General features: G+C 38.3%; 1 protein-coding gene across 1 annotated transcript in view; it reads right to left on the bottom strand.

Annotated features, from left to right (window-relative positions):
* LOC145674113 (putative choline-phosphate cytidylyltransferase) overlaps positions 1-2,229 on the bottom strand; it is an 87,608-nt gene extending 85,379 nt beyond the window's left edge. Inside the window, exons 1-2 of the mRNA XM_081743937.1 lie at positions 2,140-2,229; positions 791-899 (exon numbers count right to left, since the gene is read on the bottom strand). Of these exons, the coding sequence (XP_081600063.1) occupies positions 791-899; positions 2,140-2,229 (199 nt within the window). The remainder of the gene's footprint in view (positions 1-790; positions 900-2,139) is intronic.
* Between the last annotated feature and the right edge of the window lie 13,834 nt (positions 2,230-16,063).

The following is a 16,063-nucleotide window of genomic DNA, read 5'->3' as shown; positions in this document are numbered from 1 at the left end:
ATAATCCGAATTATAGTGTATTTCACACACTAGTTAAAATAAGTGTGCGATCCTATTAATAATGTTAGTAGCAAGTTGCAATTATTTTTATTTGGATTGTGCTACAATATTTTAACAATTCGAACCGTGGACGCATTGCATTGCTAAAATAGTACTTAAAGAAGTCTCTTTCCCCGGGGAAGAAACTTTTACTTTCTAAAATCTTACTGAACCCAATACGCGATAAACTGTTCTAAATTAGAAAGAAAAACTATACAGAAAGTTGAACTATAATTTTATTTCTGTCAGAGTTTTCATATATATAATATACAGTTTTCATATACACCATATATATAATAGAATGAAATGAAATCTTTCAGTTTAAGGTACGACGAATATTTCATTTAGGCAAAAGAAGACGATGATTAAGGCAAGTAAATTATGAGGGAATAATCGATGAAATGACAATGTGGGAGGAAACGGGGGTATAACGAGAATACCCACGGACACGATGTTGTCCACCACAAACCTACTTGACTGGAACTGAACCAGGGACCCCACACACCAGATGTAAGTACTCTACCACTGAGCCACGGTGTCCCACTTACGTTTAATGTGGCATGAATGCATAAATGACTTCAGTAATGATCAAACAAGGGCCACTTGCGTAGATGCAAGCATGTTATGATAATTTTAGGCTAATTAGTTGATCCCTAGGGACGTAAACCAACAATCGTTATAATAAATATGAACGAAATGGAATGCTTTGTTATAAATTCATGAGATAAATATGAACGTAAACGTACTGTACCTTTTCCAGATTTAGCCATCTGGTAAGTGATACGCGTAGAATAGTCACATCGTTCTCGCTCAGCCACTGCTGCGGGCTCGTCGCTGAAAGGAGCCGGTTGGAATTTCGACTGAAAGAAACAGACACACAAATATTAACAGTTAATCGTCACAATAAATATGAGTTATTATTAAGTACTACAATAAATGAGAATAAAATTTAGAACCCCATAGGCCTTACCTGCAAACGAACGCTATGACTATCACGTTGTGTTATGTTTATATAGTATAAAATCTTGTACTGGAAAATTTGTGTTCATATCTTCACATATGATGGTCTGAGTGACCTCAGAAAGGGAACAGAAATAAAAAAATGGCGTAATAATAAGCTACGTACAGAAAAAGTCATAACTCGCAAAGAAATAAGAAGACATGATCAACATATTTAGTAATGACTCCTCTCATTAACAACGACGCATAGCGTTGACCATCAAGTGAAAACCATTGGAAGAGAGATACCTGAACACCAAATACACTGGAGAAACGATGAACTTTATCGCTGTTTCGTTCTCTGCGCTTAGACTAATTTCCTGCAGATGAACAAACTCCATGGAATCCAGATATCTTAAATGATGACACTAGACGAAATGGGAGGATATTTTTAGCTCTATGTCCAGCGAATCATCAAGAGTTTGTTAATCGGGGGGTGAGACCTGGATTCACCAATTCGGTCCCGGATTAAAGCTTAGAAAATGGAAACTCAACGGTTCTCCGTCCACAAGATATTTAAACAAATATCATCTCTTTAATGATCTGATACAGGAAATGAGTCGTAACCAAAAACTTCCGTTTAAAAATGCAGACCTATTAATGAGTTCTTCTACGAAACGGATTGATTGAAGGTTTGAGGTTATTTGTCCCGCCTTAATACTAGGAATCAAAAATACAACTGAGAAACGTCCTCACAAGGGAAAAGAATAGACAGTACACTGATACCTCAACGAGGCATAGGTAGACGCACCACAGATAGTAGTGATACAAGAGACTTAATGCAGATTTTAGCTGTTGCCAAATATATCTTATTCGCTCGACTTCGCATCTATAACTTGAATCTGCTTCCTAAACTGAAATCTCTTGGACCTTGCGTCCTTTGGAATCCCAGCTATAGCACAGTGATTACGAGAGAGAATTGAATCTACCTAACTTTAGTCGCAAGAAATTGCGACTAAAGAGAGGTGACATTCTATCGTTCCAGAGAGGTTAACTGACCACCATGTGGCTCTCGCCTTCGGTGCGAGCGGTACCGAGTTCTATTCCCGGTGGAGGCACTCGGTCGTAAAAGTGTAAACAGTTTTTTCAGGCCACCCATACTGATTGAGGTTTTCCTGTGTTTTTCTCATTCACACCAGGCAAATGCCAGATTAGCATCTGGCATGTAGGTCCCAAGCAGCGTTCTTCCATCCCCACTCCTATTTTCCTTCCCTTTCCCCTGATAGTGTGTCTACAGAGAAACGTCATCCCTCAAACGTGACATGCTAACATGGTCATGGATGCCGAAAGCTCAAAAATCTAAATCCTCAAATCCTGACCACCATGTGCTGGAAGAGTAAGGGAAAAGTTTACATGCTGTCTTCATGCTCTACCAGCTTATAGGGATTTTCGTGATCAGCACGGAAAATGTCCCAAACCCAAGATAATATTTGACTATAATAGATGTATTGGATATATTGACAAAACTGATCAAATGGTGGCAACATTTGGTATGAAGAGGAGAACAGTCAAATGGACAACCAAATTTCTCTTTCAGTTGCTCGACGTGGTGATCGTCAACTGCTTCCTAATGAGCAATGTGATGAAGACGAAGACGCTATCCATGATAAGTTTCAGGAACTTCTAGTGCAACAGCTTTTGAAATTTAGGAAGGCTGGTAGTGCTGTTCTGTCACAATTGTATCAGGGACGGATCTAGGTTGGCGATCGGAGAGATCCAAGGGAGGTGATCATATCCCTGATGTTGCTCGGAATGCGAACAGAACAGAAGTATCAAAAGGATATTTTGATACAAAATACATGTGCAACGAATGCCGAGCCTCTGCATGATTGTCACATGACCGGGTCTTGTGGCAGGAGCTGCACACAATATCATATTAAAGTAAGTTTCTGCTGTATCTAATGTTCTATTTAAAAACGAAATATTTTCCCTCATTACTTTTCTGCATTATCTAATGTTCTTTTTGTTATGTCTAACGGAAGTATTTACCCGTCCTTAGCTTTCAACATATCAAACTAATATTTTGCACATGCGTTGCGTGCACAACTTACAGATGGTGATCAGAAAAATGGAAACACCTGTAGTTGGCAACACGCCAGATGTATGGGTTGGCAGTGGTGTCGTGGCGCCCGCAGCTCCGGACCGCTGGTGGTGGTGTGTTAAATCGGTCTCCATACTACGTCAGGCGCAGTGCAACAGCAGTGGCTGCAGCAGACGGAGGTAGTGTAAAATGGGAGACCTCTCAGATTTTCAAAGAGGTCAAATTGTTGGTGCGCGGTTATGTGGAGTGAGTGTGACGGCAGTGGCTACTGTGTTAGGTGTGTCGCGTAGGACAGTGTCGAAGGTGATGACGGCCTACACAACACACGGGGAAACCACATCGGGCGGAAGAAAATCATGAGTGACAGGTCACGCCGGGTATTAAAGCGCATTGTCACGCAGAACCGTCGTGCCACTGCGGAGCAAGTGACGGAGCAACTCAATCAGCACCTCCCCTACCCTGTTTCGACAATTACAGTCCGCCGCGAATTACATGACATGAACTTACGGGGTCGTGTTGCACGGGCCAAACCGCTCATCAGGGACCATAACGCTTTCGCACGCCGCAAATGGTGCCGCAACCATGCAACTTGGACCGTTGAGGACCGGAATCGTGTGATATGGTCGGATGAGTCATCCTTCACCCTATTCCCAACCACGGGCCGTGTTTATGTGTGGAGAACGCCCAAAGAAGCTTATGATCTGCATTGTCTCCGCCCAACTGTGAAACATGGCGGCGGATCGGTGATGCTGTGGGCTGCCATATCATGGTTTTCATTGGGTCCTGTGGTCACACTTAGCGGACGAATCCCTGCCAACGATTATGTCGCAATTTTAGGAGACCGCTTGCATCCTATGGTCCGGATGTTGTTCCCGGACAATGAAGCCATCTTCCAGGATGATAATGCACCCATTCACACAGCTGCGTTGTTGCAGCGTGGTTTGAGGAACATCGGGATGAAATTCAACACCTCCCCTGGCCCGCCCAATTCCCAGATCTCAACATAATTGAACATCTGCGGTCCGTCTTGAAAACACGACTCCGGCGACGATTTCCACCTCCATCCTCTCTCACAGAACTGGCCGATGCCCTGCACGAGGAATGGTGTAAAACTCCACTTGCTACCATTCTTGACCTCTATGCCTCCATACCACGTCGCATCAAGGCTGTTGAGAAGGAGAAAGGTGGCCCGACACCATATTAATCTGGTACGTTGCAATTTCGTTCAGGTGTTTCCATTTTTCTAATCACCATCTGTACAAGGAGACTTAGGGAAGTGCACTCACTGATTTGAATTAAACTTTTCACGCTTGTAGAACATAGAAAAATAATCGACATGCATTTTTTGTTTCTGTAATGGCGCGGGTTTAAGGGTAGAAACCACCCTATGAACGGTAGGGTTGGTCTCCAAGCATAGACAGAAAACAGTCATTTAATGTAGAAGAAACCATACTGCCACTGGAGTTTTAGAAAAGCTGATGCAAAATCTGACCTCAAAATTACAAAATTCAAAATGGTGGATCCAGTATAGTGATTACAATTACAAAATGTCCTCTGGTTTGAAATGCTCTGTAGTCATTGAAGAACAATCATAGTTGGCAGGGGTTACTGCGAGAAGATTGCTGACCGATTTGAAACTCCTTCAAATCCTTATTTTAACGGGATGCTTGATTAAAGTGTGTCTCTCCACCTCTCACTATTAGAGGTCCTTATTTATAGTGAATCCCTCGTCTCTGACTATTCGGGGTGCTTATTGAAAGTGAGTCCTTTCTCGTATCACTAGTCGGTGTGTTTATTAAAGTGAGCCCCTCGTCTCTCACTACGTCAGGATTTCATATATTCTCAATTATTATAATTATGAATTTATCGATGAAACGTTCTACAATAATGATATCCCGCAAAAAGTGTGTGATGTATAAATATCGTTTACACCACGTACATTTATTAAGGAAATAGCTGTAAACAAATCGCAAAATGCTGCAGAATCCTTGAAACAAAATGTTACGGGATTTTCAAACGCAGGTGGTTTTTCTTCCTAATAACCGCTTTTGTACCACTCATACCTAATATGATTTGCAAATCTTGGAGAAAAAAACTGATCATGAATCAGGGCTTGAATCTTTATTATACTATTACGAGATGTAAATTTCTGTTACAGTTGTAGAGAAGAATAATGTCAGGAAAATGTCTCAAGAAGTTTTTCCACAGCCCAAAGAAGAACAAATCAAGAAGTTGAATCCTACGAGTTGTTTCTGCAGGAAGGGTTTCTATTTTGAGGTACTCTTTTGTTCTTAAAATACAGGGAGTCCACAAAGTCCTGCAGGAAAGTAAAACTCTATAACTTGGAAACTACGTAATGTATTAACAAATACTTTTTGGTGTACTTGCAGAAAGGTTGAAAGTTTTGTTTCAGCTAGTTAAGGTTCATCGCCAAACCTCCAATTGTGCACCATTCACGTCCAAATACTCTTGCAGTCTTTTTGGGAAACCAAGAATTGCGTGTTGGCGGTGCTCGTCTGGAATGTTCAAAATCACATCAGTTATTTTGTTCTTGAGATCATGCAGATTAACTGGTTTCTGCAAATACACCTTGGTCTTCACGTGTCCCCACAGCCAGTAATCACAAGGCAACAACTCTGGTGATTTGCAGGCCAAGGTGTGGGCCCTCTTTGGGCAATCCATTTCTCCTTAAATTCCTCGTTAAGAAATTGTCGAACTTGAAAGGCTTAGTGCGGCGGTGATAGTGATGGGCAGTGGGAATACTACCGGTGGAAAGGAATTTTAAAAATGGGAATGGAAATGGGTTTTTCCCTGGCCTATATATTTCTGGGAAGAAATTTATTTCCATTTCTTTACTTTATCTTCCAAATTATAAGAACCATATGACTAATTACTTTATTTTAACATATTATGATTTACTTGTAGTTTTTAAAGAATTTGGAGGTTAAAAAATTTAAAATCTTTTGACTGTACTTTATATAACTAATAATATGATATTTAAGTTCCATTTCCATTTGCACTAAAAAGTAATGTAATTGTTTAGTATTGGGGGGCCAAAACTGGTAAAAAGTAGGATGATTTACGGAAGAAATGAGTTGATAGTGGTGCTCAAGTAGTCAAGAAAATATCGAAAACAATTTGTTTTAGGGCAGTAGGGAATTTGTACAAACCGTAAAGGTAAGTGGAAGTGATTTATGTGAGAAAAGAAAGTGAATTGTTGGTAACAAAGGTTTAAAACAACGTGCCCTGCGGGGCTCTAACCCGCCTTCACTCGCTTACGCTTGCTCGGCAATGCTGTCTGAATTTAATGATGGTAACGTAATTTAACGTACAGTATGAAACCATAAAACAACCGCATCGAAATAGAATATCGCAAAAAAGTAGGTGCAAAATCTGGAACCCCCAAAGCTAAACAATAGCCAAAAGTAGCAAAGTACTAATTTAAAATGATGGAAAGGATCCATTGTGTAAAGTAATGTAAAATTATGTAGAAACAGAGATGAACTACTGTTAATAACCCTTTAGCCACCGTTAGTAATAGACGTCGGTCTATCTCTTCTCTTTGACTCGAATTTCTGAAGAGGTACTCGGACTTCTTTTACATGTGAATTAACGCATGAAATTTCGAGAAATGGGCAGGAAGAAAGGTCGTGTGTGGCAATGTTACATGCAAAATTATAAAGAACACACAGTATTTTGTACATAGTGTGAACATAGATATTTATGCGCAAATGTTGACAAAATGGTGGGACATGTGTCTTCTGGCAGTTACCCAACCTGATTTGTTTTTAACATTTAAAAATTTAATATATTTATAATATCAGTAGTGGAGTCAAGTTTAGAAAATCCACTTACATGTAAATTTAAACTGTTTAGCAGTTTAAAAGTATGTGGACTTACTATACCATTTTTGAAACATATTTACTTTCATAGAACATATTGTAAATAAATATCCATTTATGCGTACTCTCTAAATATAATAAAATATTAATAAAATAACATAACATCGTTCAGAATATACATTTTAAAGGCTCCAATTGGGACAACAGCAATAATATACTGTGATATAAAAATGAATTTAATTTTGAAATTATAATATAGTAATAGAATGCAATTTTGTTTGTGATTGTGCATAAATTCCCGGAAAATTCCCATTTTTGGGAATCTTCCCGGGAATATTCCCGAATAATATCTTCCCGGGAATTTACCCATCACTAGGCGGTGCCCCATCCTGTTGCATGTGGACCTCATTAAGGATGCCTAACCTAGTAGGTTCTGTAAAAACAATGTCTGTAGCATGTTCAGATAATTGTTACCATTTACCGTCTCTTCCTCGAAGAAAAATTGGCCGATAATATGGTCCATTGAAACAGCACACCACACATTGACTTCGGGACTACCCCGCTTGTGCTCCTCAAATTCACGTAGGTTTTCCACCCTCCAAATTCGGCAGTTGTGCCTGTTCACTTTCCCGACACATGAAATGTGGCTTCGTCTGCAAACAGAAATCGAGACAGAAGGTCATCAACTCCTTGTAAGCGGGTAAGCATTGCCTCACAGAATTCCATTCTCATGTAACAGTCTTAATCTATTAGCTCGTGCACAAATTTTAACTTATAGGGCCGGACCTTCAAATTCTTGCGTACGATCTTGTGTAACGTTGCTTCGGTATTCTCAGTTCCAATGACCTACGTTCAAGCGACTTCATTGGACTCCTGGCTACGCTGTCCTGCAACGTGTGAATCACATCGTCACTCGTTCCTGGCCTTCCACTGCGTGGTAAATCTGACACACTTCCCGTTTCTTTGAACTTCTCGTACCACCTCTTAATACTTGTTTCTGCTGGGGTGTTTTCCCATTGATTGTTTGGAACTTTCTCCGCACTGAAACGCAAGATTTTAATTCCGCAAATCACAAAACACATTGTGCCTTTTCTTTAATAGACACCATCTTAAGTCACGTGATTACCAGCGCAAACGTCATCGAGCATTGTGTCCAGAATAAAACTTTAAACTTCCCTTCTTCCAACCCAAAAATTAATACACTTAAACCTAACGGTTTCCAAGTTATAGAGTTTTACTTTCCTGCAGGACTTTATGGACTCCCTGTATGTTCAAAAGTTGATGAATTGTGATCAGTCTACGAATCAAATAACAAAATGGATTTTGCATTAGACGCTGAGCGAAAACCCTCACGATGATCTCACAAGACTTGTTACTTTTCCCTAATTTGATGCTTTCACAAGGACATTTTCAGATTTAAAGAGGTTGTTTTGGACTATAGTGAGAAGCGAGAGGACTTACTTTCAGTAAACTCCCCGGATAATGGGAGGCGACATGACTGACTTTAACTAAGCATCCCTAATAGTGAGAGGGGCAGAGACGCAATTTCATCAAACATCAAGTTAAAATACGTATAGAAAGGGATTTCAAATCGGTCAGCAACCCTCTCACACTAATCCCTGTTAACTATGATTGTTCTTGCCTAACTGCAGAGCATTTGAAACCAGATACTTTTGAATCCGCCATATTGGATCCGCCATTTTGAATTTTGTAATTTTGACGTCAGATTCTGCATCAGCTGTTCTAAAACTCCATTGGCAGTATGGTTTCTTCTACATTAAATGACTGTTTTATGTCTATGCTTGGAGACCACCCCTACCGTTCAAAGGGTGGTTTCTACCCTTAAACCCTCGCCATTGCCGAAATAAAAAAATACGTATCGATTATTTTCTATGTTCTACAAGTGTGAAAAGTTTCATTCAAATCGGTGAGTGACACTTCCGTAAGTCCCTTTGTTAGTAGTTTTTAAGTGGGTTTGAGATCTATACTTTAACACTGGACCAGTCCACAGAAGTCAAAACTTTCAAAGAAGTTTTTTTTTTTTTTTAGAAAAAAATCCCAAAATTCATTTTTCAGATACGTACATGATACAAACATGCAAATGATACCGTTTTGTATCCTGCGTTATGCTGAAGAGAAAGAGGTATGAACCGAAATCCTAGGGTAAATAGTGATGATGCAGTAACTGCCTGACTGAAAGTCAAAAAATTACTTTAAAATTCCCTAAAATCCCCAAAGGGTTAAAGTGTGGAAGACTGACACAAAAAATCTCTACTATATTTTTGCACACAAAAATGTCTACTATATACTATACGACGCGTCACATTCATCTTTCAGCACCAGTACTAATTTGTTGATTTAGTTCATTTGAATGAGGCTTCGTGATAATAAAACATTATTTGTTCGTTTAGCGATCTATGAATACAAACTGCAATGGGTTTACACAACAATTCTAAAGTTTTCAACGCCGTATATCTAGAGAAAGAAATCGGCACGCAGCTGCAGTATGCGTTCTAATTGAGAAGCGCTTTTCTTATGCTCAGGGTTTTGTCATAAGTCTTTCAATATGTAGTCACACAACGCACCTGCATATGTCATAGTATAATGGAAGCAGATTAACATTGAACGTATAGCGCCTCGTGCTGGACTATCTGCAGCCACTTTTCTGCCAGTTCCTCGATTCTACGTCTTCTCCTTAAAGGTAAGAAGACACTCATTGCTGTTGCCATTACCTGATGTTTGTGAAGCATCGTGTTGTAAGAAGTGCATCATGGATCGAAACAGGTAATCATCTGAAGAGGTAAGATCAGGACTATACTCTGAGATGCAACAGTTAAATGCCATCAAGCTCCTGAAGTTTCTCGAGTCGAGTATGATTTTCCGTTGTCCTGTTTCAGCAAAGTGTTTGGTGCCAACTGATGGTACAACTGTTAGGAGTGAACTTCAGGTGAATTACCCTCGTAGTTCCACCACACAGATGACCCTGTTTGACGACCGGTCCTGAAAGTTGGATCTTGCTCAACCACGGTTTCTGTATGTTCGAATTTCAAAAAAGCACGCGCTTTTCGTCGCTTATGACAATCCAATTCAGAAAACACACATTACGTGGATTAGGCAGCAGTTGTCGGCATATACGCACACTCCTTTGAGTCTGAGCTGGAGCCAATTCATGTGGCACAATGCGGCAGTTCCTAATGTTTTCCCAAGTTCATGAAGGTGATGAAATACAGTAGATTGGGACATGCAGAATTCGTTTGTGAATCGTCGTTTGCTGTTGGATGGATTTTGCTCAATGGCGTGTCATATAACCTCGGAATCTGTTACCCATGGGCCGGCCGAACATTGGCTGATCTTCAACGTTATTACAACCTGCACGAAATTTCTGGAACCAACAAGTTGTTTTGCTGTGTTTCACTGCACCTTCCTCTATCGAGTGACAAATGTTTTGGGTTGCTGCTGCTGCGTTATGCAAGAGTTCGAACTGATACAGTAAAAGCTTCCGTATCAGACGTTGTAGAGCACTCATCGTTGCTGGCATAAAAGCTGACTGAAGATACTGACGAAGTGATGACCTCCGTTTCAAATGGTCCGTTTTAAACACTACATCTTTAACCAATTTGAACTTACTCTCGATCACGGTATACACACGCGCCTGCTCTTTCCATTATGTAAATACTACAAGACTTATGACCAAACTATGTATTATCAATTAAACTATACAGTTTTCTCGACATTATTTATTATTGGCATTTGATGAATTCAAAAACCTAAATCTATAATTGATTGCAAACACATTACTTAATAGTATTTCGGAACTAACCAACCACACTATTTATATTTGCAATTCCCCCAAAATTGTGAAACCAACATGCACTTCGTGTAATTAAGAAAATAATTAAAATTCATTTTGGAAATAACACGATAAATTTTATTGTTTACACATTATTATTTTATAAATAAAACATCATTACCAATGGGCGTATATACTCGAACATTATAAAAGGTACGAAACTTGCGAGTATACATGCTAGTTTTGTTTTTACCTTCACTTTCTTATATATATAGGGTGAATCAAAATACGTGTTACAAGCCAATATCTCGCGAAGTATACATCAAACAAGAAAAATGTTAAGAGTCAATGTACACCTTGTCTCAAAAAGGTTGAGCGCATTCTTTACTGGTGTTTTGAGGCAATAATTTTCTAAGTCCAGCTTCGGGTATCTTCGTGAAAAAGTAAGCCAGGTTCGAACCTCCAAGCCAGCCTTTGCAATCTGGAAAAAGTTTGCAGATGTGTTTTTCTTCTTTTAAATATAATAAGACTTGTTACCAAGTGTTTAAAAAAGCAACATTGATTGAAATACTTAATGATACAATATTTCGAAACCTTTTTTTTTTTAATGTTAGCACATGCTTGTTTGTCATTTAGCTCTCCATACGTAATGGAACATTTAAATACGTTAAGGAATCTTTCCATATGTAAAAGAATGCTCAAAGTTAAGAAATAGAACATAATTATCGCCTGAGTACTAAAATAAAAGTCAAAGTAGAACAGAAAAAGCGTTTGTAATGGATATGAATGTCATAATTATCTTGAGATCCGTTATGCCTCGCTAGAAGGTTGTGTTAGCTCATTGGTAAGCTGTCGGATTTCAAATCATAAGGTTGAGGGTTCGAATCCCGTCTAGGCTAATCCTTTTTTTTAAATTATATTTTCCGCAATGCATGAAAAATTATATAAAATAATTACATTAGAATACATAAGTTGTGTATATATAACATAATCATTGCAGAACATAGTAATTATTATGTTTTAAATATAACATCTGAGATAATTTTCACAGTAGGTCGGTATTATATATGAGGATGTAAATGCAAGTTAAGAAACTCGTTCAATAGCAATAAATAAATCATGTAGTGTATTTATTTGCAGCTATTTGTCATATAGAGGGTAATCCTCAACATTTATAATACAGAATGTCATTTATGTTCTTGAAAAGTTATTCGATGCATAAACAGAAGGTATAAACAGAGAATCCAAAGTCGGAACGCTCGCAAAAAAAATTCATGAACCCCAAAGGTCACGTGAGCAGACTGGAATTGTCCTTATGAAGCATGCCACAGCAAAAAGTCTTTACATAGATTTTCAATTCAATTCCTGATATATGCTTTTGCAATGTGGAGGTGGTGATGCCTTGAGTCGGCCTCTCTCGCTCGCTCGCTCGCTCGCTCACTCTCTATTTATACAGAATATAAAAGTGGATTTATATGTGTATTTCAACATAATTCTGATATATCTAGAGCAATTTTAACTATATTTCTTACAGTCTGGAAAAAGAGTACTGTCGGGATACATATCAAAAATGCTAGAAACGGGTCGATATTAGTATCGAATCTATAGTTTCGTGGTCGCTTAGGTGAATAGTTCTACTTTCAATTCAAGTCCAATTAAGCTTCCATTAGCACCCAGGGTGGTTACGTAGCGACATAAAGATATCGAAATCATTCGATATTAGAATCGAATCGTAAGTTTTCAGCGCCGCTAACAGTGCAGCATTTCCCATTAGTCCACATTAGTCCATATTTCACATTAGTCCCATTGCCTAGAGGGCAACATATTTGCAGAGTGCAAAGTTTAAAACTTGAATAATATTTTAATTTTTTCCGTATGAAAAAGTTATAAATCAAGAGCAAATATACTATTTCACGAACAATCCTCTTTTACTATTCTAATATGTTTAATAATAGCGTAAGAAATCTAATAGTAATTCAGAACATGTTTCACAGTTGTTATTTTTTGTTACATAGTTGTAGCTGTAGCATGTAGTGAGTGGAATTTAACTGTAATAAATTCACTAATTAACCATATTCGAATTAAGTTTTATTTTTAAGTTCGGGATCAAGGGGTGGAGAAATATGTAGTTATTGGGGGCACCGAGCTTTTCTACATTTTACTTTCAAGATCTCCATTTTTCTTTTGTCATTTGTTCCTAATAAAAAAAAGTTCAGTCACTTTTGGATTGTCATAGGATAGTAGGAGTTGGATTTTGGGATGCAGCCTGTGAGATTCTAGAGGAGCTAACTGCTTGAAAAAATATTTTTGAATCATCTGTAACATATGAAATAAGGATATGTATCATAAAAAATTGAAAGTAACTATGTCTGCGTAATCATCACGGTCAAATTGCAAAGTCAAATGAATTGACGTTTGGTATATAATCAGGCTCCATTCCCAACTGGGAAGTTACCATACGCGTGTCACTTTCATTATAATACATATCCTTAGGGGGAGTAGAAGTCCGAATTTTTGCGAAAAATTTAGTATCTTACAAGCCGTTCAACTGAGAGCTGAAATTCAACATATAACTCTTTATTAAAAATAAAGAAAATATGTCCTGGCATTTTTTAAAATTATCTTTTATGGGCGGGGGGACGGGGGTGCATTTTCTATATATTGGAAATTGGTAGTGGGTTGATTTGTAAAAATAATCGAAAACGATTGATATTAGTTGAGAAACAAATTGAGTAATGCATACTAAAGTTCTTTTTGAATTTTATACCCACTGCTTTCTATTTATAATTGCTGAAGCTGGTGTTTAATGTATGGAGCGTTCCGAGCATAAGGCAATCAAGCCATAAAGTTAGAGAAAAATGGCCATAAAATTTGTAACATGGGCATTTTCAATTAGTACGGCATGCTTAATTATATAGAAAATTAGTTTCTCTCTCTCTCTCTCTCTCTCTCTCTTTTTTTTTTTTTTTACGTTGGTCTACTTTTCCTTGATTTGAAACTTTCAAATTTCACCCTATTTTCTACTGAAATGTGTCTGTAAGGCAACAAAGAAATAATTATATATGATAAATTTAAATTCATTTTAATTTGGAAGATGAGAAACACTTTGCCATTATATATCGTAAAGGTCAGACCCACCAGTATTGTAACAGAGAGGTGCTTGAGCCATTGACGGTAGAAATTCAAACTCCGATAAGTGATAATTTCACAGTCTTGTTTTATTACAAGTGTAACCTCTTTAGTCAATGGAGAGGAGGACGTGGGCCATCGGTCAGAGTTGATGTCGATGGGTTTTGGTGGGTCGGAGTTGGTCGCAATGGTTCAGAGTGGTTCATAGTTGGTGGTGGGTCAGAGTGGATCACGATGGTTGATGGGTCAGAGTGGGCCAATGGGGCATTTGGGTGGTGGGTGATAGTGGGTCATGGTGGGTCGTGGATCAAATTTTCATTGACCCACACCATCTCTGGTTAAAATTGTACTAAAGATAAGAGGCACCGAAGATGCATGTCGGCTATTATGCTCAAATTTTGCTCATGGATAGTACTCCACCAGGAAGCAATAAATCTGAAACGGTTCACGGTATCACCTTCTAGAACTCGAAATGTAGGGGTTTGTCTGATTGGCTAAATTAAGACGTCAATGATTTATCCTTCAACAACCAAGCCTTTTATGATCGTTTCCGTGGGGAAGTCAGGAGAACACGTGCCTAGTAATCGTAATATTGATAGTTTGCGTCCACCCCGGGTATTTGTTTTGTGTTTTTTTGATTCACCTAAATATAAACAAATCACACATATAGGCATTTTGACATATTTTGGGAGAGTAATTTTGTGGTTCGTTGGCGTTTCATCGCGTCTCTGCTGCTGGTGGTAAAGTTTTCAAAATGGAACTTGGGCCACCACGGATCGTCGCTGCGGGGCCACCAATTTCTGGCGAGAGGTCAATAGTTGACCATCTGTAGTCCACCGACGCTTACAGCTTAGAGTAATGAACGATATCTTTGCCTTGTAGAGTTCATGACTACCGACGTCGGCAGTCAACTAGCTTTTAATATTCCTTTACTAACCATCTATTGTTCATGTTTGTACACGGTGTTGTCATAATAATAATAATAATAATAATAATAATAATAATAATAATAATAATAATAATAATTATTATTATTATTATTATTATTATTATTATTATTATTATTATTATTATTATTATTATTATTATTATTATTATTATTATTATTATTTGTAGTAACAGTAGTATAATTGATGATAGAATAAATATTGTCTATGTATTGTCTAGGTAGGACTACACACAGGATTTGGCTCGTTTTGGTTCGACTTGACTCTAATCCGAGTCGAGTTGGAAGATATTTTTCGCGCCGAGTCCAAGAGTAGACCTCAAAGATGTCTGTTTCGAGTCGAGTCGAGTTTCAAAGAAAAGTCGTTCGTGCCCATCCCTACTAATGAGAGCTTAATCGGAGTTAAGCGAAATTGAAAGTCTCACTATTTATCTAAGCGACCCCGAAAACTATGAATCTAATATCGATCATTTTCTAGCAATCTTTTATATGTATCCCCCTCCCATTCACCATAGGTAACCCGACAGCAATCTTTTTGAAACTATAAGAAATGTGGTTAAAATTACTCTAGACCAGTGGTTCTCAATCTAATTCCTATCACGATCCCCTTTTATCACACGCTCTTGCCAGCGACCCTTTTATAATTTGTTTTATAATAAGCTTGTGTGAGATTTTTAACATACCTATTTCTATAATAGTAGAATCCATTTTTTTGTTTATAGTGAACAGTGCCATGGAAAATCAGTGCCCGGGGCGAGAGTATAGTACGATGTCACCGTATATATGAGTGACGTCGACAGACTAGCTACGAAGCACCACCATGGTTGGCACGAAGCTCAATAACATTTTCAAAATAAGCCCTACCTTTCCTTAATTTTGAGCACATTTTATTACGTTTTTCCTTCTATTTTACACATGTGCACATGTACTTTCCTAACATGAGTAACACACTTCCTCCGAAATGTGTGGCCCCTTTTTTCGGCGCCCCGCACTGACAGTGGATACAGTAACTGTAATATCTATATTCCCAATGACGAAGGTGCTGGTTCAAGATGGATGTTAAACTCCTTCATTGAAGAGGCCATTAACGTATCCGATCTAAGCCCACAACTTCTTGACCAAATAATAGAATGATCATGCTACAAGTCTTTGCAACTGGTTTTTTGTAACGAAGACTTGGACAAGTTCTGCCTGATGAGGAGAGAAGAATATCCTGGTCTGGGGATTGCTGCTTTAAAAGTAATAATTCCATTTGCTATATCGTACTTGTGCGAAAG

This window comes from Thermobia domestica, chromosome 17, assembly GCF_964235325.1.
Source record: "Thermobia domestica chromosome 17, izTheDome1.hap1.1, whole genome shotgun sequence".
Taxonomy (NCBI): domain Eukaryota; kingdom Metazoa; phylum Arthropoda; class Insecta; order Zygentoma; family Lepismatidae; genus Thermobia; species Thermobia domestica.
This window is presented reverse-complemented; position numbering and strand designations above follow the sequence as displayed.